We start from the raw sequence: 26,190 nt of genomic DNA on the forward strand, positions 1-26,190 counted from the left end.
CTATAGTGAAAGTAGAAAAATGAAAATTGCCACAAATGCACTCACCTCCATGTTGTTCCCAACCTGTATGACTATATTTTGTGGTTTGAGTGTTTTTACTGTTTTAGTGACTTTGATTTTACTCAAATTTTATGGAAAAAATATTTTTTTCTCAAATAGTTTTCACAAAAGTCATACAGTCTTGGAATAATATGATGGGAAGTGAATGATGATAGATTTTACACAAGTCCTCTATTCAAAATGTTGCTTTATAGCGCAGGAGTGTGCAAAAACCCGTTCCTGGAGAACACTGTCCTTCATAGTTTAGCTTCAAGCCTAATTAAAAACAACTGAATCAGCTAATCAAGGTCTTCAGACTCAGTAGAAGCTTCTAGGCAGGTGTGTAAAACAAATAGGTTGGTGGTTGTTAGTGTGAGAAAACAACAGAGATGGACTTTTTCACTGGAGGAAGCATCATCATGGATTAAAGACTGGTATTTTGTCCGGAGGCAATGGTTAAGGTTAAAATACCCTAATGATAACTGATTTCTTACAAACACACAGCCTTTTGCTTCACAAAATGTTAATTGATAGACTGTTGGATTATTGTGACTTTTATCAGCTGTTTGAACTCTCATTCTGATGGCACCCATTCACTGCAGAGGATCCATTGGTGAGCAGGTAATGCAAAATTTCTCCAAATCTGTTCCAATGAAGAAACAAACCCATCTACATCTTGAATGGCCTGAGGGTGAGTATATTTTCAGCAAATTAGAATTTTTGGGTTAAATATTTTTGGAACAGTTTGGGTCAATTACATAATCAACAGCATGTCATTTTTCATTATTCAGGAAATACTGATGAGATTAAAAGCAATTGAAGAAAGCATAATGTCATCCCACCTGATGTGCTACAGATACTTCTGATCTTTGCTGCCAGTTCTGTGATCATTTAGCCAAGAAAATGTTTTTCTGTTTCTGCCAATTTAATTAAATTTGCTGAGAGGCTACAAATTCTGTCTTGTCCAATCAATGCCAAATGGTAGAATCTTTTTGTTCTATGAATACCCTTCAAAGGGGTTTTTTTTTTTTTGCATATTGGTTTACATAACTAGCTGGTTTTATATGATTGTCAAAGCAAACTAACATCTTTTCAGTGACATAGAGAAACAATATTTTGACTTGCAGTTGGTCTGTAGAGAGCTTGAGAGGAAGTGAATTTGGAAGGTAAAACTTTTGAAAACCCATCACATGAAACAGAGGCAGGTCTGCATGGAATCCAGAATAGATTACATTGTGATGTAGTCACAGGGGTCTGTGTGTGTGCAATAGAGAGAGTTGTGGCTGTGTGTGTGGCTGGGGTGGGGGGAAGAGGAGGAAGGATGCTGTATTCTAGCTGCTTTTAAAGTGTCTATGATATGGGACCAGCTTCATTCTGCAAGAGAAGAGCTGAATTTTTTGAGGAAATATACCCAGGCAATAGAGACAAACACAGATGCTCACAGAATCCTCAGTGCTCAGGCACTTTTGAGTTTTAAGCCAAACAGCCTTTCATCTTTTGCCTCTATGATGATACTTTGTATCACCTGAGAGATGTCTGTGGTGAGGCCACAACAACTGTGCTTGGTGTCTGTTGCAGATTGTTTGATCACAGTCCCAAAAGGCACATGGTTTCATTCAAAAAGACACTCTTTTGCCTTTTTCCTCAAGACTAAATAATTCAAAAAGACTATTGTTTCTTGTGAAAGCACATAGTTTAAGTGAACTGAAACTGTGCTTGATAATAAATTAGTTTCATAGTTTCACCATGGTCAGAGCTGTATCTGTGGAGACCAGTCTAGTGATGGACACTGACTTTTGGTTAGGACAGAAGCTCCTTCTGAGCAGCTAAGAGTTAAAAGACTTTTAACACTCTGGAGACGTCATCTTGGCATTGCCACAGGCTTAACTTCTGTCTTCTTCTACCTGCTCATCTTTGATATGATTCATGACAAAACCAGAAATGACATCATATATGGCATTATGATCTCTTTAAGTCCATCCTGCCGTCTCATTAGTTATGCTGTCATGTATGTGAGTAATAATTCTTCTATCTAAAAGTATATGTCTAGGTAAATGACGTAAAACACAGCATTACAACACAAGATAACAGTAACTTGGGTGACCACGTACAGTCGATATTGTTAAAAGTATTTGGACTGCTACAAAATTGTCATTGGTCTTATTTATTTATGGTTATCCTGAAAGGTCAATAACTAAGGAATCTAAGAAAGTCCTTAATGGCAGGCTAATGATTTTGCTTAAATTATTCAATTGATATTTAAGATGGATAATGGAATTTCATTAATAATTCAACTCTGAATCTGTTTTAAATGTCAAAGCAAAGATACAGTCATTCAGTGTGATTTGAGCTATATTTAATATTTAAGTTAATATATATATATATATATATATATTATATATGTGTGTGTGTGTGTGTGTGTGTGTTTGTAGCAAATTAGCTCAAAATTGAATTATATTTATAAGTAATTATAACTGGTTATAATTAATTATGAATATTTAGATCAGAATTGTTCCTCCCCCCCCGCAATCTCTTAAGCTCAATGAAAAAGTTGACGACTGTCCCTGCTAGTGTTGGAGAAGAGAGCAGAGGTGATAATAGTCTTTGTGACGAGTGGGGCGGGGCCGAGGGACATGGGAGCGAGGCCGGGGGAGTGATTGGAGATGAACTACACTAGTGGATGTTAGACATGCATTTGTAATTTAGATATAACAAGGGAGAAGGGACAGTTTATGATGCCTAAAACCTGATCAAACATCTTGATTGCATTCAAACGCTACATATGTATGCATATATTATATATACATACACACACACACACACATATATTTATTCAATATATATAACAAAATTCAATAAAAAGTCAATAAAACCAAAGTGTTCCTTAATTTGTCCAAACAGATACAAGTTTTATTTGAAATGTGTTTTCAGCATGATTTTGCTAGTGATGGCTAAGACCTTCCAAACATCCATGCATAATAATTTTTTTTTAATAATGCAAATATAAATTTCAGAGTGCTATGACATTTTCTTTTTATTTGATATATATGTCATACACAAATAAAATCAAAGTGAATATCCAATATTTATTGATAAACACACTTCAAAGGTGCGCCCACAAGTTTTCAGATATATTTGTCATAAAATGAGTCTTGCTATTTTTGTCTAAGCTACACTATAGCAGCCTGCAATTCTTCATAAAAGCACTAAACAGAAAGGGCCATCCACCAGTGAATGCCAATGTGATTGACAGTTCCTTTATACTTCACAAGAGAGAGAAAGATAAGCAGACAGGAAAGCCCAGACCTAGAAACAGATCAAGAAGTAAGTTGCTGCTCAGTTTTGGATCGATAATATCTAAAGGGAAAAGTCCACTGGGAGGCTCTTGAGAGGAAATAGCCCAGAGGAAGCAGGTAATAAAAAAGACAAGTAACAGCCCTATCATTGCTGCCTTTGTATACTATAAAGGGGATTGACGATTTCTAACATGAACACAGATGATATAGATTGGTTATGTTGTGATGCACTATATATATATATATACACACACACACACACACACACACACCTGGGTTGTGCAGTAGTGAAAATCTGAATCAGTGTTACTGAATGAATCGTTGGAGTGACTGCAATGAAATGCTCATGAAGATAACTTGTTTTATTTCTAAATTAAGGGGATTTTAATGAATCCTTGAATTAACCAGAATCATTCAGCGGCTACTGTTACCACCTATTATCTTATAAAATGAATATTGTATTCATTATAAGTTGCCAAAGAAGAGACCATTCGGCCTCCCAAAAAACACTAGCAGAATTTTTTTCATGTAAATCATACAGAAAGCCGTTTTTATTAATTTTCGGATTCATGAAATTTTTCATATTTTGAAAATGTTAGTTGGTACGAAAGAAATTTGCACCTGCTCCATACCGTGTGTTAATGGTGCATAAAACATTCAAATGTTTTGTATTCTTTCAGACAAACTGATGACACTGCATTTTAATGTACTATATTGATATTTAACAAGTTAATTTGTCCTGTCGTTTTTGTACTCTTTAACATTTGGTAGAATGCAGAGCTCGTCACTGTCCCTTTTTTACACAGCCGTCCAATCACAGTGGAGGAGAGGCGGGACAAAAATTACATTGACCAACCTTCATACTTATACAACACAACAATGGGGATGTTAATATTGCTGGTTACTGCATTTTTATATTCACTAATATTCTTCAAAATAAGATACTCATAACATGTTACTGCCATAAATATTCCAAATAATAGCAAACAAAGCGTTGCTCCAGAAAAATGCAGTGCCTCCAAAGCTCTCTCAAGCACCACCAGCTGGTCTTTTTCAGAAGAGCAACAGGCATTATGTCCGCTAGCTAAAAACTCATGTAAATTTATCAATTTATTGTTAGACATATAGCCTATTAGTCTCTTATGCATTTATGCAATATAACTTGCTAAACCTGAGAATAGAGTTCAAAGGAATCCACAAAATTTCTAGATATGTAATTTGTGTAGATGTAATTCATATGCGGTGAATATGCTAATGAAATAACAAGCACCGATTTAACGATCAAATCTGAACTTTACAGAGTATTTGTGAATTTGGAGAAGAGTTTTTGGGAAGGTCTTTTTTACTCGTAAATTAATCAGAATTTACTCATATATTTACGAATATTTAATGAATGCCAATGAAGGCCCAATGCCTGTACTAAGAGGAAATATTTCTCCTTTCTTGTAGACCAAAAGATGTATGTTGTCTCTAATTTTGAGTCCAAGTCCAGTCCATAGTCAGTTGCTCAATTAAGTCTCAGTTCTCTGCACTTTTTCCATTGCAGCCTTTTTCATTGCAACATTTTAAAACACTATCATTAGTAGAGTATGCGGCAAGTCCAACTCACAGTTTTCATAAAGTTTAAAGATGGCTACGCTATGAGTGGTTGGTTTGTCTTTGTATCTCTGCCATTTGCTAAAGTCTTGCCCTGTCTCTCCCAGCCTTGACGGATACGGGTGACCTTGCTGTCCACGCATGGAGTGATCAGGATTAGCTTTAGAATCAGGACCACACAGGGGACCACCAGAGACAACATGTATGCTGGAGGCATCCACCACCTATATGATGAAGGTTTCAAAAATCTGTCCCAGCCATACAGAAATGTGTGAGCAGTACAGAGCAGCAGGCAGATGTAGCCTAGTTTAGACTGTAAAAGAATGAAAAAAAAAATCATTATCAAACATCATTGTCAATGTGCTTCTTTGATCATAGTTTAACATTAAAAACCTACTGGATACATTTGTTCTGATCAATGCTGTGAATATATATATATATATATATATATATACTAATGTAATATAATCGATATCTTTCAGCTATAACTAAACAAAAAATAAGAAATAATTGTCCATATTTTATAATTATTTCTTAACTAATTAATAAATTATTCTCCAGTGATAGACTGTCATTGTAATACCTGTACAAAACTGAACTCCCTCCAGTTTAGGGAATTGCTCACAGATGGAAGGGATGTAATTCCTAGTAGGACAAACAGCCCAAATCCAAGAATTCCCATGGAGTAGTAGGAGTCATAACGCCAGGCTGCCATGTTGTCAAACTCATAGCTTTTATTATCTTTTACCTAAAAAACACCATGAGTTAGTTTGTTAGTTTTAGTTTTTAGTCAGTTACAAATTGTGTGTGTGTCTTTGTTTTAATCTGGGCAGATGTGCACACCATTTTTACAGCTTTGATGTAGCCTGTCAGGGATGGGCAGTATTTCAAATGTATTCAAATACGCATTTGAAATACAAAGTACTATTTTGTATTTTAATAAAGCCTTTGTCAAAAAATGAAGTGTAATGTGTATTCGAACAAATTTAAGATTAAGCAAGCGTGGATGAATATGTAATAGAATATGATGTGCTTGGTGCAATTGCACTTATTGTAAGTGTATATGTGTCCTTTATACTTCTATGGCTCTCAATTGATTCAGGGGTTGGAGTCTGTAAGTTCTGTTGCTACTTTCTGATTACGTTTCTGGCTATGTTTAAAATGAAAACATATTAATTGTTTAATAATATTGTAATGCAAAAATGTTTGTTTTCAACTTCTAAATAGATTTTAGTGATTGATAAATAAATATTTGATTGGTAAATATTGTACCCTAATTGAAGTAGCTGTTTAATAGGATCATAATTTTGCATACCATTGCACGAATGACAGCCTGACACATAATATCTTATTATATTTATGATTAACAATCAAATGATTAATTAGTTAAAAACTACTTCAGTTGTCTTCTTATGAATGACTTGTTTGTCATTAAGTCAAGTTTGCTGATGCAAAGTAGGCTCTTCATTACCAAACACCAAGTAACTAAATTAGGATACAATTATGAGTCATTTGCAAACTGTTAAACATTAAAATGTTGGTCACTTTAAAACTAACCTTCATCTGGGAGATCACAGGGATATGTGAAAATTGTATCTGTCCTCTGGTTGCATATGTCAGATTTATTGCATGACTCAGGCAGAGAAAAGCTGTTGCTATCAATTGTCAGTGTAATGGTGAAGGGATAGATCAAATAGGCCAATTGATGGAAGGTTTTTAAAGAAATTCCATGCTCCCTTGTAAAAGTTTTTTTTTTAAAGTATTTTTAAAATACAAAAATACAGTAGTTTATTTTGATACTTGGTGTGGCTGCTGTATTTTGCAGTTTATTTTAAAACAAAAAAACAAATGAATGTATTTGGATTTGTTTTTTAAAGATACATTTTGATGTCTCTTTGCCCAACCCTGCCTGTAGTAAAACTAGGAGCTGTAAAGTCATCAAACAGCAGTTGAACTCAATTAACTTTAGTAATGTGACATTATTTATTTATTTCTTAACCAAGAAAATTAAAAAAAAATAATAATAAATATACTTAATTAGACTTAATTTGATTAACTCAGGAATTTGTTGGATCTTAAAAAGTGGGTGTTCCATATGTCTTGACATCAGCCTGGATCTAAATTTATTGGATTGTATTTTTTATAAATGTGCATTAAGTAATTTCTGAGAAACACTATTAATATTTAAAATCACAGAAAAACACGTGCCTACCTAAAAGGATTGTATCCCTAGTGGACCCCTATCTAGGTCTGTTGCCCCCAAATTCACTTACATGTTATGCAAAACAAGTCTTGTTCAAGATGCATAGGCCGATCACTGTATGTCTGACAAAGTACAGCGACAGCAATTGGAGAGCAGATGATTCTTTATGCTTTTGATTTTTTTTTCTAAAGAAATACACTTTTTTTTCTAAAGAAAGAAGCAATTTTCACAATAATACCAGTATTAGCTTACGCAGGCCAATCAAATGGGAAAGATGTTTGTTTTGATTTAAAGAACATTAATTTTGATTTAGTAGTGATTTTAAAGTGTTTTTGGTGGTAAATGAGCTACAAGAATAGTGTTTTTAAAAGTATTTAACTTACCAGTGATATAGTATAGACATTTATCCTGTAGCGTACATAGTATCTGATGGGTATAACTAAAGTGTAGAGAACATGCAGAAAACCAAAGGCCAGCGCTAGCAGACCAAGCTGCTTCCTGCACAGCATCCAGCGATCCAACCAATCAGGGAAGCGACGGTACTTGGTGCCATTATAAAGTTGCAGAAATCCAGCCAAAGCGCCCGGCAGGTAACAGAGGGACAGCATCACCAGAGAAACGATGGGAAAGGCCTTGTTGGCCAGCGAGATCATTATTCGAAAAGCGATGTCTTTACCATTGGTAACACGCTCATAGATAACATCTCTTGTGAGCGCGTAGAAGAATATGAAAGCTGTTAAACAAATGGCGATGTTGAGAGGAAGTCTCCAGAGAGGGAAGAGTTGCAATGGCAGATCTTCTAAATCAGCAGCCACCCGGAGGGAGCCTCTGTCCACAGCAGTGAAACCGAGACTTTGAGCAATGGCCATCAATTGCTGTTTAGCATCAGAACGGTCTCCACAGAGAAGTACCTAATCAAATGATGAGGAAGAAGAAGAAAAACAATGTATGCAATTTAACATGTTATAGAAAACTAATTTAATTCACTTCAGACTACAGATATATTATTATGTAATATTATTTAAAATTCACCTGATACTAACAAAACAGACATTGAAATAAAAAATTGCAAGTTACGTTCATAGTTGGTTGGCCAAATCTGATTGGTCGCAAACATTACTGTAAGCTTGTCGTAGTGAATCAGGGTAAAGGCAGGAACACATTGTTTTGAACAATTATGTTTTTTTTTTCATTAAGTAATGGAAAATCTTAGTGCACATTTAATCTTCATTTAATCATATTTAATGTTAATTTTTACTAGTGTTGTCAAACAATTAATCACGATTAATCGCATCCAAAATAAAAGTTTTTGTTTACATTATATATGTATATTTATTGTGTATATTTATAATGTATATAAAAATACACACACACGCACATTCAGTATATATTTTGAAAATATTTACATTTATGCATTTATAGATTTATATTCTTATATTTTGTATTATATATAAATATATTTAATATATAACAACATATTTTTCTAAAATTAATACATGCATGTGTTTGTATTTATTTATACTTAATAAATATACACATTAAACAAAAACTTTTTATTTTAGATGCGATTAATCTCTTTTAATCGTTTGACAGCACTAATTTTTACATATATTCATAGATTCTTAAGATTTGAAGTTTAAATGGACTTTGATTTATTATGAATGAACAATTAACAATATTATATTTGTAAATTCTAACCCAGCCATTAGGGAGGCACAAGCCAGTGCACTCTTAGTGCCGGTCCCAAGCCCGGATAAATGGGGAGGGTTGCGTTAGGAAGGGCATCCAGCGTAAAACATGTGCCAAATCAAATATGCGGGTCACGAATAAGAATTTCATACCGGATCGGTCGAGGCCCGGGTTAACAACGACCGCCTCAGGTATCGTTAGCCAACAGGGTACCGGTGGAAATTGGGCTACTGTCGGCCGAAGGAGGAGGAGGAGAGGAGGAAGACGTCTACAGAGGCGACGGGGAAAGGAGATGTGTAGGAGAGTGGAGGTTCGGGTTGGTACTTTAAATGTTGGCACTATGACTGGTAAAGGGAGAGAGTTAGCTGATATGATGGAGAGGAGAAGGGTAGATATGTTGTGTGTTCAGGAGACCAAGTGGAAAGGGAGTAAGGCCAGAAACATTGGAGGTGGGTTTAAACTGTTCTATCATGGTGTGGATGGAAAGAGAAATGGTGTAGGGGTGATTATGAAGGAAGAGTACAGTAAGAGTGTAGTGGAGGTGAAGAGAGTTTCTGATAGGGTGATGATCGTGAAGGTGGAAGTTGAAGGGATGATGATAAATGTCATCAGTGCCTATGCTCCACAAGTCGGCTGTGAGATGGAGGAGAAGGAAAGATTCTGGAGTGAATTAGATGAAGTGGTAGATGGTGTACCTAGAAATGAACGATTGGTGATTGGGGCAGACTTTAATGGACATGTAGGTGAGGGGAACAGAGGTGATGAGAAGGTTATGGGTAGGTATGGCCTAAAGGAGAGAAATGTGGAAGGGCAGATGGTGGTAGATTTTGCTAAAAGGATGGAAATGGCAGTGGTGAATACGTATTTTAAGAAGAAGGAGGATCATAGGGTGACCTATAAGAGTGGAGGAAGGTGCACACAGGTGGACTATGTTCTATGTAGGAGATGCAACCTGAAGGAGATTGGAGACTGTAAGGTGTTGGCAGGGGACAGTGTAGCTAGACAGCATCGGATGGTGGTCTGTAGGATGGTTTTAGAGACGAAGAAGAAGAGGAGGAGAGTAAGGACTGAAAGAAGAATAAGATGGTGGAAACTGAAGGAGGAAGACTGTAGTGTGAGGTTCAGGGAAGAGGTCAGACAGAGGCTAGGTGGTGGGGAAGAGGTGCTGGATGATTGGGAAACTTCCGCAGGAGTGATGAGGGAGGCAGCTAGAAAGGTACTTGGTGTGACATCTGGAAATAGAAAGGAAGACAAGGAGACGTGGTGGTGGAATGAGGAAGTGCAGGGGAGCATAAGGGGAAAGAGGTTAGCAAAACAGAAGTGGGATCGACAGGGTGATGAGAAAAGTAGGCAGGAGTACAAGGAGATGCGGCAACAGGTAAAGAGGGATGTGGCGAAAGCCAAGGAAAAGGCATACGAGGAGCTGTATGAGAGGTTGAACACTAAGGAAGGAGAAAAGGATTTGTACCGATTGGCCAGGCAGAGAGATCGAGCTGGGAAGGATGTGTTGCAAGTTAGAGCAATAAAGGATGGAGATGGAAATGTGTTGACTAGTGAGGAGAGTTTGTTGAGAAGATGGAGGGAGTATTTTGAGCAGCTGATGAACGAGGAAAATGAGAGAGAGAGAAGGTTGGATGATGTGGTGTTAGTAAAGCAGGAAGTGGATAGGATTAGTAAGGAGGAAGTGAGAGCAGCAATTAAGAGGATGAAGAGTGGAAAGTCAGTTGGACCAGATGACATACCGGTAGAAGCATGGAGATGTTTAGGAGAGATGGCAGTGGAGTTTTTAACCAGATTGTTTAACAAGATTTTGTTAAGGTGAGAGGATGCCTGAGGAATGGAGAAGGAGTGTGCTGGTACCGATCTTTAAGCATAAGGGAGATGTGCAGAACTGCAGTAACTACAGGGGAATTAAGTTGATCAGTCACACCATGAAGTTATGGGAAAGAGTAGTGGAAGCCAGGCTGAGAGAAGAGGTGACCATCTGTGAGCAACAGTATGGTTTCATGCCGAGGAAGAGCACCACAGATGCCATATTTGCTTTGAGAACGTTGATGGAGAAGTATAGAGAAGGACAGAAGGAGCTGCATTGTGTATTTGTGGATCTAGAGAAAGCGTACAACAGAGTGCCAAGAGAGGAGCTGTGGTATTGTATGAGGAAGTCAGGTGTGTCAGAGAAGTATGTGAGGGTGGTGCAGGACATGTATGAGGACAGTGTGACTGCAGTGAAGTGTGCAGTAGGAACGACAGACTGGTTCAAGGTGAAGGTTGGACTGCATCAAGGATCGGCCCTGAGCCCTTTCCTGTTTGCAGTGGTGATGGACAGGTTGACGGACGAGGTCAGACAAGAGTCTCCCTGGACTATGATGTTTGCGGATGATATTGTGATTTGTGGTGAGAGTAGTGAGCGGGTTGAGAAGAGCCTGGAGAGGTGGAGGTACGTGCTGGAGAGGAGGGGAATGAAAGTCAGTAGGAGTAAGACAGAGTACATGTGCGTAAATGAGAGGGAGGGCAGTGGAGTGGTGCGGTTACAGGGTGAAGAGGTGAAGAAGGTGGAGGAGTTCAGGTACCTGGGGTCAACAGTGCAAAGTAATGGAGAGTGTGTTAGGGAAGTGAAGAAAAGAGTGCAGGCAGGGTGGAGTGGGTGGAGAAGAGTGACAGGAGTGATTTGTGATAGTAAAGTATCTGCAAGAATGAAAGGAAAAGTTTATAGGACTGTGGTGAGACCTGCGATGTTGTATGGGTTAGAGACAGTGGCATTGAGTAAAAGGCAGGAGGCGGAGCTGGAGGTAGCAGAGCTGAAGATGTTAAGGTTTTCGTTGGGAGTGACGAGGATGGACAAGATTAGAAATGAGTTTATTAGAGGGACAGCGCATGTTGGACGTTTTGGTGACAAGGTGAGGGAGGCGAGATTGAGATGGTTTGGACATGTGCAGAGGAGGGACATGAATTATATTGGTAGGAGAATGCTGAGGATGGAGCCACCAGGAAGGAGGAAAAGAGGAAGACCAAGGAGGAGGTTCATGGATGTGGTGAGGGAAGACATGCAGGTAGTTGGTGTAAAAGAGGCAGATGTAGAGGACAAGGTGGTATGGAGACGGATGATCCGCTGTGGCGACCCCTAATGGGAGCAGCCGAAAGAAAAAGAAGAAGAAGATATTTGTAAATTCTAAACGGTAACCTAAGTTTTTCATAGTTCATGACACAGGTACCTAATGTTTAACTTATTGTAAAGTGTTACAACAAAAAGTACTCGTGCAGCAAATTATTTTCAAGTGTTTGGATTATTTTTGACTTATGCTAACAAGTTTTCATTCTGTTGACCTACACAACCTTCTCTTACAAAGTGCACCTTTAATAGTTTCAGACAACAGTGAAATATCCTCTGAGAATTAAATTTAGTTCACAGCAAGGCGCAGTCTGGGCCTAACCAATACAATATGTTGTCACAGTTAGAATTTATAATCAAAATGAGAAATAATAACAAATAAAATGCTTGGCCAGGTGTGAATATTCATTTTTATTTGAGAAACACACAAACAAGTGTCAAAGAACATACGCACTAACATAGCGATAATAACAGTTTGCCAGATCTCTCAACCACCACCTGCTGATGTAAATATGACTCTCCTACAAAAAGACTCTATTGCTAAGAGGGAGATGCTTGCTTCATTTCACGAACAATGAACTGCTAAAACAGAGCATTATGACATGGACACTAACATTAATACATACATTAATGGCACTTTTGTACTGTGTAGAAACGCTGTTTGTTTTTTGTTGGATGATGTATGTCATCCAACTGCCTTTCAGTAGAGATGAAGAGAACAAATATGAAGTGCAGCGGTATGCCATTTGTCATGTCTGATTTGTCTTTTTGTTCATATTATAATGACAAAAGCTCATACAAACACCTTCATTCAAGGCTGTTTTGTGAGACAGTCTGTTAAGCTTGATTCAATAAACATTAAACAGCTCTCTGTTGCAAACAACTTCTCTGTGTTTTGCCACTTGCTGCTTAAATGATTAACAACATTTTGCAAAATTTGGGGACTGATGCATGGGTCTTAATCATTTTCTCTCACTTATTTTATAGCTTTGTTTGCTTCGTCTGAACAAAATGTGTTGAAGCATAAAACAATAAAAAAATATTTATTTACTTGTTTACATTTATTTATATGTTTTACCTGCCTATTAGTATATTTTATCCACCTGACTGAAATGTGTTTATGTGTGTGTTTTACCTGTCTGTTTGCATCTAGTCCTCCAGACTGCAGTGCCCAGGCAGAGATGGTGTTGAAGGCTTTGACTACCGTTGCCCCTGGAACCAGCCTGCTCAGGTATTCTGCATTGGATTCTGGGTACAGACCCCTCTTGAGATTATTGCTGACATCTACCAGCACCTTTCCTTCAAGATCTGAAACCAGGGAGCTCAAAAATCCATAGTGCTCCCTTTGCACAGCCACAAACACCACAAGAGCTTCACAAGCTGCTGCTGCATGAGTCATGACCTTTGACCCCTTAGGCAACAACAGAGAGTTTTTAGGGTCCCGGGATCCATACACAACACTGTATCCTGACTGGAGCAAACGGAGCCCCAGTGAGCGTCCAAAATCACCCGTTCCAAAGATGCACACTGTCTCCGGTTTATGCATCTTTTCAAAGAGATCTGTCATTGCAACAGAGTCTGAATTAATTTCTAAAAAATAAGGGATGACACCATACACAGTAAGATTAATAAAGTTGCACTAAAAAAGTGCATTAAAAGAACACCATTTACACTTTTCATTTCAGATTTGTCACAAGTGCTACGTCTATAGATGATTACATTTCTGCCACATCAGGCGATGATGGTATAATCAAATTTAATTATCTGCACACAATACATTTGGGTGCACCAGTTAATTTATGGTTTATTTTGTTGCTTTAAAAGTACATAGGTTGATATATTGCAAAATACACAATTATTACAACCTAAAGGCAAAAAACTAAAAGCTAAATAATCAAATTAAATAAATAAAAAACTTTTAAAAAGATTCAGCAAATTCAATAAATTAAATGATTAAATAAAACAAAATAAAACAGGTCAGAAGAATCAACAAATACTCACCGATGTAAGACATTTATTTTTTTAGGAAATTGTGCCCCAGTCTTTGAAAAATCCACTGACCTCTTGTAGAATCAGATCCTGACTGTTGAAATCACTGACTAAGAGTGTGATTTCATTGCAGAATTTCTGAATTGTCTGTGCCAATAACTGTGTTCATATCCCCAAAAGCTGTTTGGCAATGCAATGTGATCATCAAAACCAGCTTTTACTCTTCCATATTACTCTACTGTAATTTCTCTTTTATCCACTGGTGTTTCTTTGTGGGACTAAGGCTGTACGGGTCTGTCTATGAGCATGAGTGTAAGGGGCATTTATTTATGATCCTGTGACCTGCCCACAGCTCAGTGGGGTGGTTTAGATTTAGGAAAAGCGAGAGAGGTTGTTTTGGTAAAGTCCAATGAGGAAATTCCAGAGCAAGTGTGTAACTGTGTCTGTGTGTGTGTGTGTGTGTGTGTGTGTGGGCGTGTTTTGAAAGGGACATAATGTTTGCTTGGATTTATTTCCTGTGTGTTTTGAGGCCAAGGTCTGCCTGGAAGTAAATTGCGCAACAGTAGAATAACCGCAACAGCTTGGCCAATCTCAACGCTTCAGAAACATTTTGTTGCACTGAATCTGCACTGTTCTGCTATAAATCCAAAAGGAAAAACTATTTTTCTGTTGTTTGTAAACTCACCAAAAGGACTTTTCATAAACCGAGTGAGCTTTTGTTTTCTTCATATGCTTCATAAAAAACAACTTGTGTGACATACTGCTTCTGGAGTCTTGAATAATACATTGAATGCTGTTATCCTAGCATGTATGAGCTGATGCACACCTCCACCCATCTGTGAAACCAACCGGATGTGTCATTTACCAGCAAAAAAGCACATGAAGATTATTTATAATGATGTTAATAAATCAGCAGACTCCTCATATTCATATTAGGGCTACTTTACTGGGCTTAAGACTCAAGGGGCGCAGTCACAGCATGACTCCAGTAATACATGATCAGAAATACATCACGGACTGTAGCTCCTTATTAATCCTGCTCTACTGGCTGAGAGCTGAAAGACTTCGTTCTTTGTCATTTATAATTATAACTGTATGTGTCTGTCTGCAGTCTGGGACACCCTCAACGTGCCTCTCCTGTACAGGAGTGTGTGTGTTATGCTATGCAAGCATGAGAAATGGAATCCAGATGATTGTTTTCTAAAGGAAATGTTGACCCAGATCTAAATAAACACACATGGTTTAGTTATGCACGAGATTGGTGTGTTAAAATGTACAGATGTACAGATATTTATGTATGGATGACACAGAACATTTGCGGTTTTAAAGGAATATTCCACATTCAGTACAAGTTAAGCTCAATATAAAATTGTTGTGGAATAATGTTGATAACCACCATTTTATTTTGACTCACCTCCTCTAAGGCACTTACAGTAAAAGTTAATGAGGCTAGTTAAAACACTCACAGTTTCATTAGTGTGTATATGTATGTAGGCTATGTATGTATGTATGTATATATATATATATATATATATATATATATATATATATATAAGGATTGTACTTGTCACACTGTGGGATCTCAGCTGTCATTAATGGCAATTACATGAGAGGCTGTAATGTTGGCTGTCATTAAAAGTATATGATTGACGGCAATACCGGCATATTTATGCAGAATAGTGCAGGCAGCACTACACACCCACATGAAAACAGCAGCGCAACCGGTGTTTATCATAGCAAAGGCAACGAATCATAAATTCCGTGAGACGTGGACGAGATCGCAGGAGTTTATGCGCTTAGAAGAAATGACTAACATTAATTCTGATCATGGATCATGGATCATCTGATCATTGTCTTGAAAAACGAAGTCAGTTTAACGTTCGTCATAGGAGATGTCATAGGCTACTGCAGGACTGTGCACCAAATCTTCTACCAGAGGTCCGTCGGAGCTAAAATGTGATCACAACGGCCATTAATCAGCTGTCGGTGAACATGTCAAACTAAGGATCAAAGACTACAGATTTTAACCTAGGATTATAGAAGATTTGTCTCAGACGACCAAATCGTGGCCAAAATCACATAGTGTGAGCCGGGCTCTATAGAGGTCTTGATGAGATCATCTATGGCAGGTGTGGTACAGCTGACTGAGTGCAGGTGTTCACCAGAAGGGATCCTGGGAAATCCTGGGAAATTCCCTGTGCACAGAGCTGGCAACTGAGGAGAGTGAATGGACTGGGGACTGTGACAGTGCCTAAAATGCTTTTAATCGGAACATACTTTGTACTGAACCCAGAATATTCCTGTAAAAGTAGACTGTTTCTCAATGTTGAAATTTTGATTGTTGCATAACATTCATTAGCATGTGTCAATGTGTTTCTATGAAGCTGGACAGTGATAAAGTTTTTTTTTATTATTATTTTGGGATGCATGCATTCATGGTTGCATTTATTAGTGGTGGTGAGAATCAATCAGAAAACTTGTCCGAAAAGAAAACATCTGAAATTCGCTGTTAACCATTACAAAATTGGAACATGGTCTGCCTACAATATGTGAACTCAGACATTAAATACAGTCTCAGCCTTCTAGCTCTCCCAGCCATGAATAGATCTTTTCATTTGCATCTGGAATCATACAGAAATGAAACCAGTGTAATTAAAAAAAAAGAAAAAAGAAAAAGAAATGGGGCAAATATGATATTTGAAGGACACTGCCCAAAAAATTCAGTAGTTGTCAACAGGAAATGCAGAAGTACAGCAGTGATAGTTACTGCAGATGAAGAAAGAAATGTTTGTTATGATGCCTGGTAAACCAAGGATAGAAATGGAAGGCTAATGGTTTTATGCAGAAATTACAGGTTAAATTTTTCAAGGAAAATTCTTCATACATGTGAGCACAAAGGCAAGACAATTTTCATAGTGACCAGAAGTCATTACAGCACTGGCTTACAGCACCATTTTTAGCCCCTAACATTAATAAGGTTTCATTGTACAAAAGTATACATTAGTTCTGGTTACAAATATCTGGGGATGTGATTTTTGTGTAATATATTTTACCGCTCATTTCAACTGATTCACCATAATTTTTATTTTTGAAAACTTGTTCTTTTCTTCAAAGACCTTAAAGCACATTTTGAAACATTTCTTCTCCTCTCTCTCTCTCTCTCTCTCTGTCTCTCTCTCTCTCTCTCTCTGTCACACACAAACAGATGTATTTGGCATTCAGAAGCTGGAATATTTAAGGTCATGTCCCAGTCCCCCAACCCTCTTTGGCACCTCACAGCCCAGAGCATTTCCTGCTCTCCTCCTGTGTTGAAATCTGGGGTTTATTTGGTTCATTAAATACAGAATGTGACATCATCCGAATGCATTCTTTAATTTTAATCCACTGCTACTAAACAGTGTGTGATGGCATTATTGCATATGAAGAGTAATCACACGGATGATATTTACTCATTTGAGAATAATGACGTGATGGGACGGATTTACATAAAAAGAATGAGAAGAAACATGGGGGCATTTTACTCTCTGACAACTTGATGAACATGGGAGTTCATTTGCGCATATTGTCATGTTGAAGGAGGTATCAAGAGAATACAGTGTTTGTTATGTGACGTGTTTACTGACTGTTATCTTCTTGCATAATTGATGTGTTTTGATACAAATGCAGACACCAGAACACAACAGATTTTTGTCAGAATATGTTCTTGCAGGCTTCCGTCACTGAGCAATTCCACCTCATAAATTACCCCATTTGTTTTGTATGAGAGAATTTTTTGCGAGAACACAGATGACTTCTGGCTAGTTATCTGTAGTACACCAATTTTGCATCAGGGAGTTTTTTGGACAGTGTAATGTGAATTCCAAGAACTCGTACAATTATTAGTGTTTTTTTTCCTACTGCGGTAGAAGATGATCCACAGAAACTTAATTTCTGTCTTTAAGTTGTCCAGACACTCACAAATTGTGCTCATGTATATATTCTTTTTTGGAAGAAAAAGATAGAAGAACAAGGAAAGGAGAGAGCATGGAAAGAAAAAAATACATATTGCAAAAATCTCAATTGCAACTTCTAGACAACAACGGGAGAGCAAATGGAGTCTTTGCATTGTGCTTCTAGGATATTTTCTATTGAGAAAAATACCCAAGTATTGTTGTTTCAGTTGACTTTCTGAATAATAATAAAAAAATATTAGTAAATTTGTGTATCTGTGTGTGTTTTTAATTTGTCTACATATGTGATGTGGATTTTTTTTCTTTTTCTTTTTTTTCAAAGACAAACAAAAACACAAATCTGACCCTGGACCACAAAACCAGTCTTAAGTCACTGGGGTTTATTTGTAGCAATAGCCAAAAATACATTGTATGGGTCAAAATTACAGATTTTTCTTTTATGGCTATATTCAATTGTATATTCCATATTAAAATCTTTTTAGCAGACTTTTTAAAACAGATTGCGCAGGCTGCGACCTCTAGAGATCAGTAGAAGTATTGCAAGTGGGTCGCGGGAGACAGGACGTCATTAGGATTGGAAGACATGGGGGGCTGAGCCCCCAGGGTATTAGTAACTTGCGTTTGCAAAATCTTTGCACTCACATACAAACATGTGTGTGTATTTATATATATATATATATATATATATATATAATTATACAGTACACAGTGAGAGTACACACACATTTATTACGTAAATGCAAACTTTTATTTTGGATGCGATTAATCACGATTATAATCGTCTCAGCCCTAGTTAGAATATAGCTAGCATATATAATAAATATAATGATTTAGTTTAGGCTATGCATAGTACCTAGACCTGCCAAGAAATGCTTATTGTTAGAAGAAAACAAAACAATCCTTAGACATAGACCATTACTGACCTCAATCACACCGGCTCCTTCAGAATCAACTGGCCTGCCAATCTACTGCGGCTGCTTCTCTTTCTCTCTGCTAAAATATCTTCGAATATCTATCTCATCTGCTCAGTGAATTGAAGGATACAATGGTAATAACATTAACAGGGACCCTATGACATTTAGTTTTTAGTGACAACAACATTCTATGGGGATTGATATTGTTTTAGAATATGCCTATTAAAGAGATATGTTATATTATAGGCAAAAAAAAAGAGTTGTGATTAGCTAAGTTAACCATTTCTTGTATTTTGCTTGTTCACTCTAGCTAGACTGTTTTCCATAGCAAATATCCCCTTTCCTTTACCTCAAGAAAACGTAGCTAAAGGTAAGCAGGTAATTAAAAACAACGTACAATTTCAATCACAACACTTACTAATCTTCCTTTCATCATTAGCATGTGTTTCGGTGTGTGTGGGCGGGAGGGTGCGAGTTCAGACCAAACTAGATTAACGGCGAGACGAGATGAATCCTCCAGTTGCAGCGCTCTGGTCTGCAACGCTCTGGAAGCTGCCAGTTCACACCAATGCAACGAGACATGTTGATAGCACAACGACTCTTTGTGCTTCTGTCCACCTTCTGACTTTTCGGGTATTTTTTGTAGCTGGATATATATCATTTCTTACATCTAAATATTAATGAGGATACGGTTGTTGATAAATCGAATTGTTATTGTTTATCATTTAGGGGGGCTTAGGAACATTTTGGGGTAGCTTCAGCCCCCACTAAAATAGGCCTAACGACGTCCCTGAGTACAACTGTATCGGGTTAGATCTCTGCCACAATTCTGTGCGTCAAAGATCATATTTTAAACAAAAACAAAAATGCATTTTTCATTTGCATAGAAGCTGACACCTTGTACTTCTGGAGACTCCAGGCAGGTTGCAGTTCTGGTAAATGGTGGAGCTAGAGACTAAATGGTTCCTGGTGATTTCACACCTAATTCTTCACCTTAATTCCTAATTATTTTGCAGTTAACATGCATCTTTTTGCATCTTTGCAGCCAATCAGAATTTAGCACCCTAGTCTCTGATTGGCTTGGATTATGGCATACTGTAACAGTGGGTTGTGTTGAGCAAGTGATCAATTTATATTGAGAGCACTTAAATCTTATTTTAAATGCAAAATTGATTATACGCTAAAAAAAAATTCTTCTTTGCGAGACAAACATTATCCCCACAAAACTCAGATCTCCAAAATGGGTCTTGAACTCCAAAAGTCGGCAGAACCTCCAAAATGGGGCAGGGTCTTTCTTCACAAGACTTTCACTATTGGCTCTTCAGCCAATTGTTATTTACTTTTTTAAGATTTTACTCTTATCGCTTTATTTTAAGCAACCGGGGCATTCCGTGCAGAAATAATTGTGCATGTGTGTCATGTGCCTGTCTGTCAATGGGAGGAAGCCACTATATTTTGGAGCTCCCACCCCATTTTGTAGTTCCTTTCCACATTTTAAGATCTCCAGTCTGAAATTATACCCTTCTCAGAGAGTTTCAGACCCTGCATCTCAATGTGCCTACTTGCCCTTAAAGTATGTACACTTTTGGTGAAGAAAAAGTACACACTTTTTGTACAAGTGCATCTTTAAAGGACCGCTCTGTCGCACCTGTTACACACACCCTGTCACTGTAAACTGGTCTGTCAAACAGTTAACATCCTCCACATTTAATTTAATTTAACTTCCTACCAAACTGGAGGGAAAAGAAGTAGCTAGTTGATCTGCCAGTCGCTGGTCTTTCATGCTGAGAACTCTGCTTATAATTACTGCATAATGATACATTTAAAAGTTAACAACCAAATGAATGTTTATAAAAGTTCACATTGCTATTGCAGATTAAATATAACATGGATAACAATAAATCAATATTTTTTAACTGGTTAAGTGTTGAATATTAGTAACTCAAACCCCTTTTTGTAAACTTCTCTCCCTAATGTCGATTGCATGCATCCTCCACATTTGTAGTTTTTCTATTTGCGTTTTATTCATGTTTGTAGTTCTGGACTGAATCCTTCACCAAAGCGCAATGGATTGTGATTTTAGCCATAAGAATGTGCATGGATCCACACTTCAAAGCAACCTTAAATAGTAGACCATCCGGGGGCTTTTGGAAAACTCTTTTCAACATATACTTCGGGACACACTTATTCCAATCTCACATAAAATTTAGGATGGATAGTATGAACATTGAGACAGGGTTTTATAGTCCTCACAACTCGTGCACTTCCTTACATTTCAAATTGCTGCATTGATACAAGAGAGAACTAATGTAGTTTCTTCTGCTTTTCCTTCTTCTCCTTATGGTATGCAGTGCACTTGTGTAAATAATGAAGTTCTAGTGTGTACGATTAACATGGCAGGTTTCAGTGGCGGAAGGGGAGATTTTCAGGGAATAACGACTTAAAAGTTCTGTTGCTCACACAGATCTGTCATACGACTTTACAAGACTTGGAATATAGTGTCGTACGATTATTTCTATGATATTTTTATATGGTTTTTGGAGCTCGGAAGTTCGGAAATCCCTCATCCATCTGATAAGGTGTTCCACAACAAAACCTTATACAAGTTTGAAGCAATGTTAGTATGTAAATATCGACACATTTTTATTTTATTAATTGTATTTTTAGTAAACTAACCCTTTATAGTTGATTAGATGAAAAATTATAGCCATTGTCTATAATTGAAACGTCTTATTTTTTGCAACAGACATACTGGCAATAAGTTTGTTCAGTTCATTTGTTTGAGATAGGCCTGTTCTTTATGAGTGTGTGTTCTTAACCATTGCTTTTCCAATACTTTTCTCCAATTATCATGCATTCCAGTAAACCTAGAATGGAACTGGATTGAATGAAAGGGAGGCAAAGCCATGTCAGGTGTACAAAGAAACTTCATGTTTACAAGCTATCACAGATGTGGGCAAGAGAAACATCTGATTGTTCCCTCTGGGACTAAATGTGTGGTGTGTGTGTGTTGATTATGTATGTGTGTGTAGCAGAGGAAGGAAACAATAGAACAATGTTTGAGACAGACAATAGCAGACAAGAATGAGCGTGGCAGAATTCAGCCAATATGGAGCAATGCCATTGTACAATACAGCAACCTACACTCGTAGACACCTAAAATATGTTTCCAGCTCACAATGTTAAATAAACACTAAATTGCAAACTTATTCTACATTTATTCTGGTAACAAAACATGGGCTGTGGGTGGAATTTGGCAACAAGCTATACGACAAAATCCAAAGGAAGGCAGCAGAGAGAGAGAAAGAATGGAGGAAAGGAAGAAACTATAATTATCACATTATTGGCTGTAATTTATTGTTTTCTTTTATTGTATAATTAATGAAATAGGATAGAGTTTTCAGAATTTTGTCTCGGATAAGTGATGACCACAACGTTGGAAGTGGAGTTTCAACCACATTGATTAATTTAGGAGAAGAAGGTTAAATTATCCATGGCAAATCCATTTAATGAGCAAATAGGTAGAATGAAAGAGGAATTATTCAAAACCTGGTTAATTCAATTACTCAGCTTTCTCTAACAAATGCTGCTGATCTAATTCCTCTCCATTAGTGTAATTATTTCCTTTTTTTACATCCCCCTCTCTCTAACTCATTTCTGTGTGTATCATTCATTCTTTCTCCCCACACAAGGTTAATTGCACACTTCAAGTGTTTTAACCCTGTGACCCCTCCCTGTAACCTTGTTGAGACTGACCTTTGTGGAAAGCTGGAGCTTAATTGGTCATGCAAATATTGCTGCATGCTTAAGAGTCTGCAGAAATGTCTGTCAGATTGTACATTTACTTAAAAAGCACATTATATGAATGTGAACTTTGTAACAAGATTTTCAAAGATGGCTGTTTGAAATTAATAAGGAGCAGATATAAATATCACTTCCTTCAAGGACAAGACCTTGTAGAGTGTTTGGCAAAATTTCAGAATTCTCTTCAAATTTGTTTAATAGGTGTTTTGCAGATGGGTTTGTTTGTTTATACCTGCACAAATGAATGTCAGCAATGTTCAGTATTCTTTATTCCTTATTTATTCCACTGAGGTTTACTGTGAACCTTTATATAGGCTACTTTTTATTTTGGTACAGTATGAATCAAATCACAGGAATTCATACAAAATTACCAACTTGTAAAATAGTAAAATTTTTGGATGAGATCAGGTTGTTATAATTACTACAGACTAGCCGTAGAAGTTTTTTTTTTTTTTAAACACATTTTTACGAAAAAGTATTCTTTATAAATGTAGAAAAAAATATATTGTATATTTAACATTTATGCCTATTTATTTACTTTCCAACTAAAATTCATCTCCATATGTTCAAAGAGGAACATTCTTTGGTATATTTAGCTCATTTCTGGAGACAGTTTTGTCCCCAAACAAAGTACTGCCAAGTAAACCCCCACACACATTACTTTTATAATCATCCCATTAACCTTTCTGAAGTTATGGTAATATTGTTTAGTATTTTATTTGAGCCATATTCCTCATGGGGACAGTAAAATGGTTCCCACAATGTCAGGTTTAAAACCCCCAAACCCAACATTTTAAACAAGCAGCTCTGTGTTTTTAGGCGAGCTCCCTCAATGCAATCTGTTCTGCTTGACATTTACAGACTGTTCTCATCTGTTCTTTGATTGGTCAGTTTTACCATGCCTGATCTTCAAGGATGTTTTGTAATGCTAATCGAATACATCATACTTAATTTGATTTTCATGTGTCATGCACAAATGTTGACATTAATGTCAGGCAGACGTGAACCTCTCACGGTCCACACACACATAAAGCTGCTTTCATGTTGGCTCAAACACTTCTTGCTGTTATTTTCAGTATAAGATTATGAACGGCCAGTCGTTAACTTTTAGACTTGGACTTATCTGAAGAGTACGTGTTGTTCATTGCTCTCTTTATTGACTAAACTAAAGTCCAGCCGTCCCCCTCGGTCCAGAGGGAGTGCAAATCCACAACAGCCATAACACCATACCCCCCCCCCCCCCCCCCCAATTTAATTGATTTTTAAATAGTTTGATTGAGGTTTATACATGCTAGTTTCGATGTCATAGTGCCAGAAAAATCTTTTCATTACTACTGGAGTTGCAATTTTGCTATTTTTTCAAATGGTTATTATTGAATAGCAGGCACAAACGATGCAGAAGTGGCAACCCTTCCGGGACACTCCGGATCTGAGAGATCCGAATTCGCTCATTTATTTTCATTCACTCATTTTCATTCATTTCAACTAGACTATATTAGTGGAATTATAGGGAATAATGGCATGGGGCGATTCTGAACATAGCATCAGTTCTCTCATTTACTCTGATTTAAAGAAAGATGGAGATATTAATGCATATTTGTTTTGAGAATATATATATATATATTTTTTTTGTTATGGAAGCAGATGATTAAATGTCCTTGAGATAATATTGGCAGGATTGGATTAATTAACTACTTTGTAGAACTTCATAGAAATAACAGAATAGCAGTGATTAATGGTGGCATTTGTGAGCAAGATACATTGTATCCTTGTTCATGCTACCTCACTTTCTCTATCTTGTCATTCAAAATACATCATCACAGCAATGATCACAGAATCCCCACTAAATTCACCTCATCTACCTCCTGCTCACCTCTTTGCAGGCTGAGGCTTTACAGCTGGGCTGGGTTTTTGTCCTGATGGGAAGTTCCTGATGGACAGCTGAAATGCTTCCACTTCAATCTCTCTTGAGTCACAGCATTCTCATAATCATGATAGCAACCCTGAGGGGATTTAACTACTTGGGCCCCAAGTAGCTACTTTTTTCTCCAGTAATGGTTTAATGATGCATTGCACCATTGACAGAGAGAGAGAGCGAGAACAAATGCACCTAATTTTGGAAGAGGAGAAATCTGGATTATGCTGTTACGAATTAGTTTGTCAAGATACAGATACTATGTGATTTTAGTCCATGATAGGGTGAATGCAGGTAAAGTGTGAAATTTAAATGGACAGTTCACCCTAAAATGAAAATCCAAGAAGGGTCTGGCTGCAGACTTGCACTCTCAGACTTGCACTCTCAGACACTTGTGCTTCCGCTAGTGACGTCACTTGCAGTCTTTTTTTTATTTTGTTGAATTTTTATTACTTTTTGTTTGAATCTCTCAACATTTTACAACAGTAGCCAGGTAGTGAAGACAAGAAAAAAGAAACTAAATTAAAATGTCACTTGCAATCGCTACTTGCACTCTCCGCTACCTGTGACGTCACTTGCAATCAACACAAATCGTGCATGTTGCAAATGGAGACAAGACGCTGTGGTGGTGATTAAACGATTAAAACTAATTTAGTACTATAATGTACAGGGTCCTGCAAGAAAAAGACAAGCCCGGCCAAAGAACAGCAGAATATAAACGCAATGCACAAAGTCTTTCGTTAAGTGTTTTCCTCCTGTAGAAAAAACTAACACTTAATATGGCATAGTGTATTAAGATACATTAAGTTCAATTAAAAGACCAAATTCGATATATAGTTGTGGCGACGCAGGGAAAAAGGACACTATATGTGTTTTTAGTTTAGACTACGCCACCCTGGGAATTTCGCCCAGAGAATTTTATCCGCGCACAAGTTCCCCACTAAAGACAAAAGCATGGAGACACAGGTATTTATACAAAATAACAACAAAAAAAGTTTATTATAATTTATAATAAAAAAACCCATACACAGAAAAAAGGACAAGCCTCAACCAGTCAAATACAAGGTTCACAAAAAGGAAGCTGCGGCCTTGTAAGAGATAGGCATGTTCCCCCTCACACACACTACACACTCACAGCACAAAAAAAAACCCCAGTGAAATGATCAGTCACGGCACACGTTATAGGCACCACCACCAAAAATAAGAGGGAAACGATAAATTTCCTAAGCCAAAAAAGGACCACAGCCATAGCTGGACTGGCCATTGGGCATACCGATATCTCATACTTATACTTTTTTTTTTTTTTTTTTTTTTTTTTAAACGGCCCATAAAATTTGTACATCGGCGGCCCATTCGTTTTGTTTTGTTTTGCTTAATTGGCGGCGCTGGGTTTGTGCCGGTGTAATGCATTGGTCAAAGTCAGTGTTAGTTTTTTTTTTTCTGATAGACCAGCCCATGAAACACGTAGATCAGCGGCCCATTGGCTCTTTTCTTGATTGACACTGGGCTGGCCCAATCACAACTTTAAACGAGTGAGCGAGCGGTAGCAACGTCAGTGTGTATCTGTAAAAAAAGATGGAGAAGAAACGCAAGGAATGTGCAGAAAAATAGCGTGAAAAAATAGAAACAGGCCCTTAAAGCAGACACTGTAAACTGTGTCAAAATATATGTTTCTGACCTTCATCA

At 37.3% G+C, this 26,190-nt stretch overlaps 1 protein-coding gene across 4 annotated transcripts; it reads right to left on the bottom strand.

Annotated features, from left to right (window-relative positions):
* Positions 1-389: 389 nt before the first annotated feature.
* LOC132103100 (metalloreductase STEAP4-like) lies at positions 390-14,244 on the bottom strand. Of its 4 annotated transcripts, none has more exons than XM_059507925.1 (6): positions 13,930-14,244; positions 13,068-13,522; positions 7,518-8,045; positions 5,515-5,679; positions 4,945-5,244; positions 390-724 (listed from the first exon to the last, which is right to left on the bottom strand). In XM_059507925.1, exons 2-5 carry the CDS (start codon positions 13,497-13,499, stop codon positions 4,969-4,971), a joined length of 1,401 nt encoding a protein of 466 aa, XP_059363908.1. In that variant the 5' UTR covers positions 13,500-13,522; positions 13,930-14,244; the 3' UTR covers positions 390-724; positions 4,945-4,968. The 4 variants fall into 4 exon arrangements, with proteins under 4 accessions (XP_059363908.1, XP_059363907.1, XP_059363909.1 ...); XM_059507924.1 differs by lacking the exon at positions 390-724 and adding an exon at positions 3,141-3,345; XM_059507926.1 differs by lacking the exon at positions 390-724 and having other exon boundaries at positions 4,854-5,244; positions 13,994-14,244.
* Positions 14,245-26,190: the final 11,946 nt, after the last annotated feature.

The sequence above is a fragment of the Carassius carassius genome, chromosome 24 (assembly GCF_963082965.1).
Source record: "Carassius carassius chromosome 24, fCarCar2.1, whole genome shotgun sequence".
In the NCBI taxonomy this organism is placed as follows: domain Eukaryota; kingdom Metazoa; phylum Chordata; class Actinopteri; order Cypriniformes; family Cyprinidae; genus Carassius; species Carassius carassius.

Coding starts and splice junctions, on each gene's coding strand:
- LOC132103100 (XM_059507925.1), bottom strand. CDS start 13,499: ATGACAGATCTCTTTGAAAAGATGCATAAACCGGAGACAGTGTGCATC. Junction 8,046..13,067: donor GACTAGATGCAAACAGACAG/GTAAAACACACA, acceptor TCATTTGATTAG/GTACTTCTCTGTGGAGACCG. Junction 5,245..5,514: donor GGGAGTTCAGTTTTGTACAG/GTATTACAATGA, acceptor ATTCTTTTACAG/TCTAAACTAGGCTACATCTG.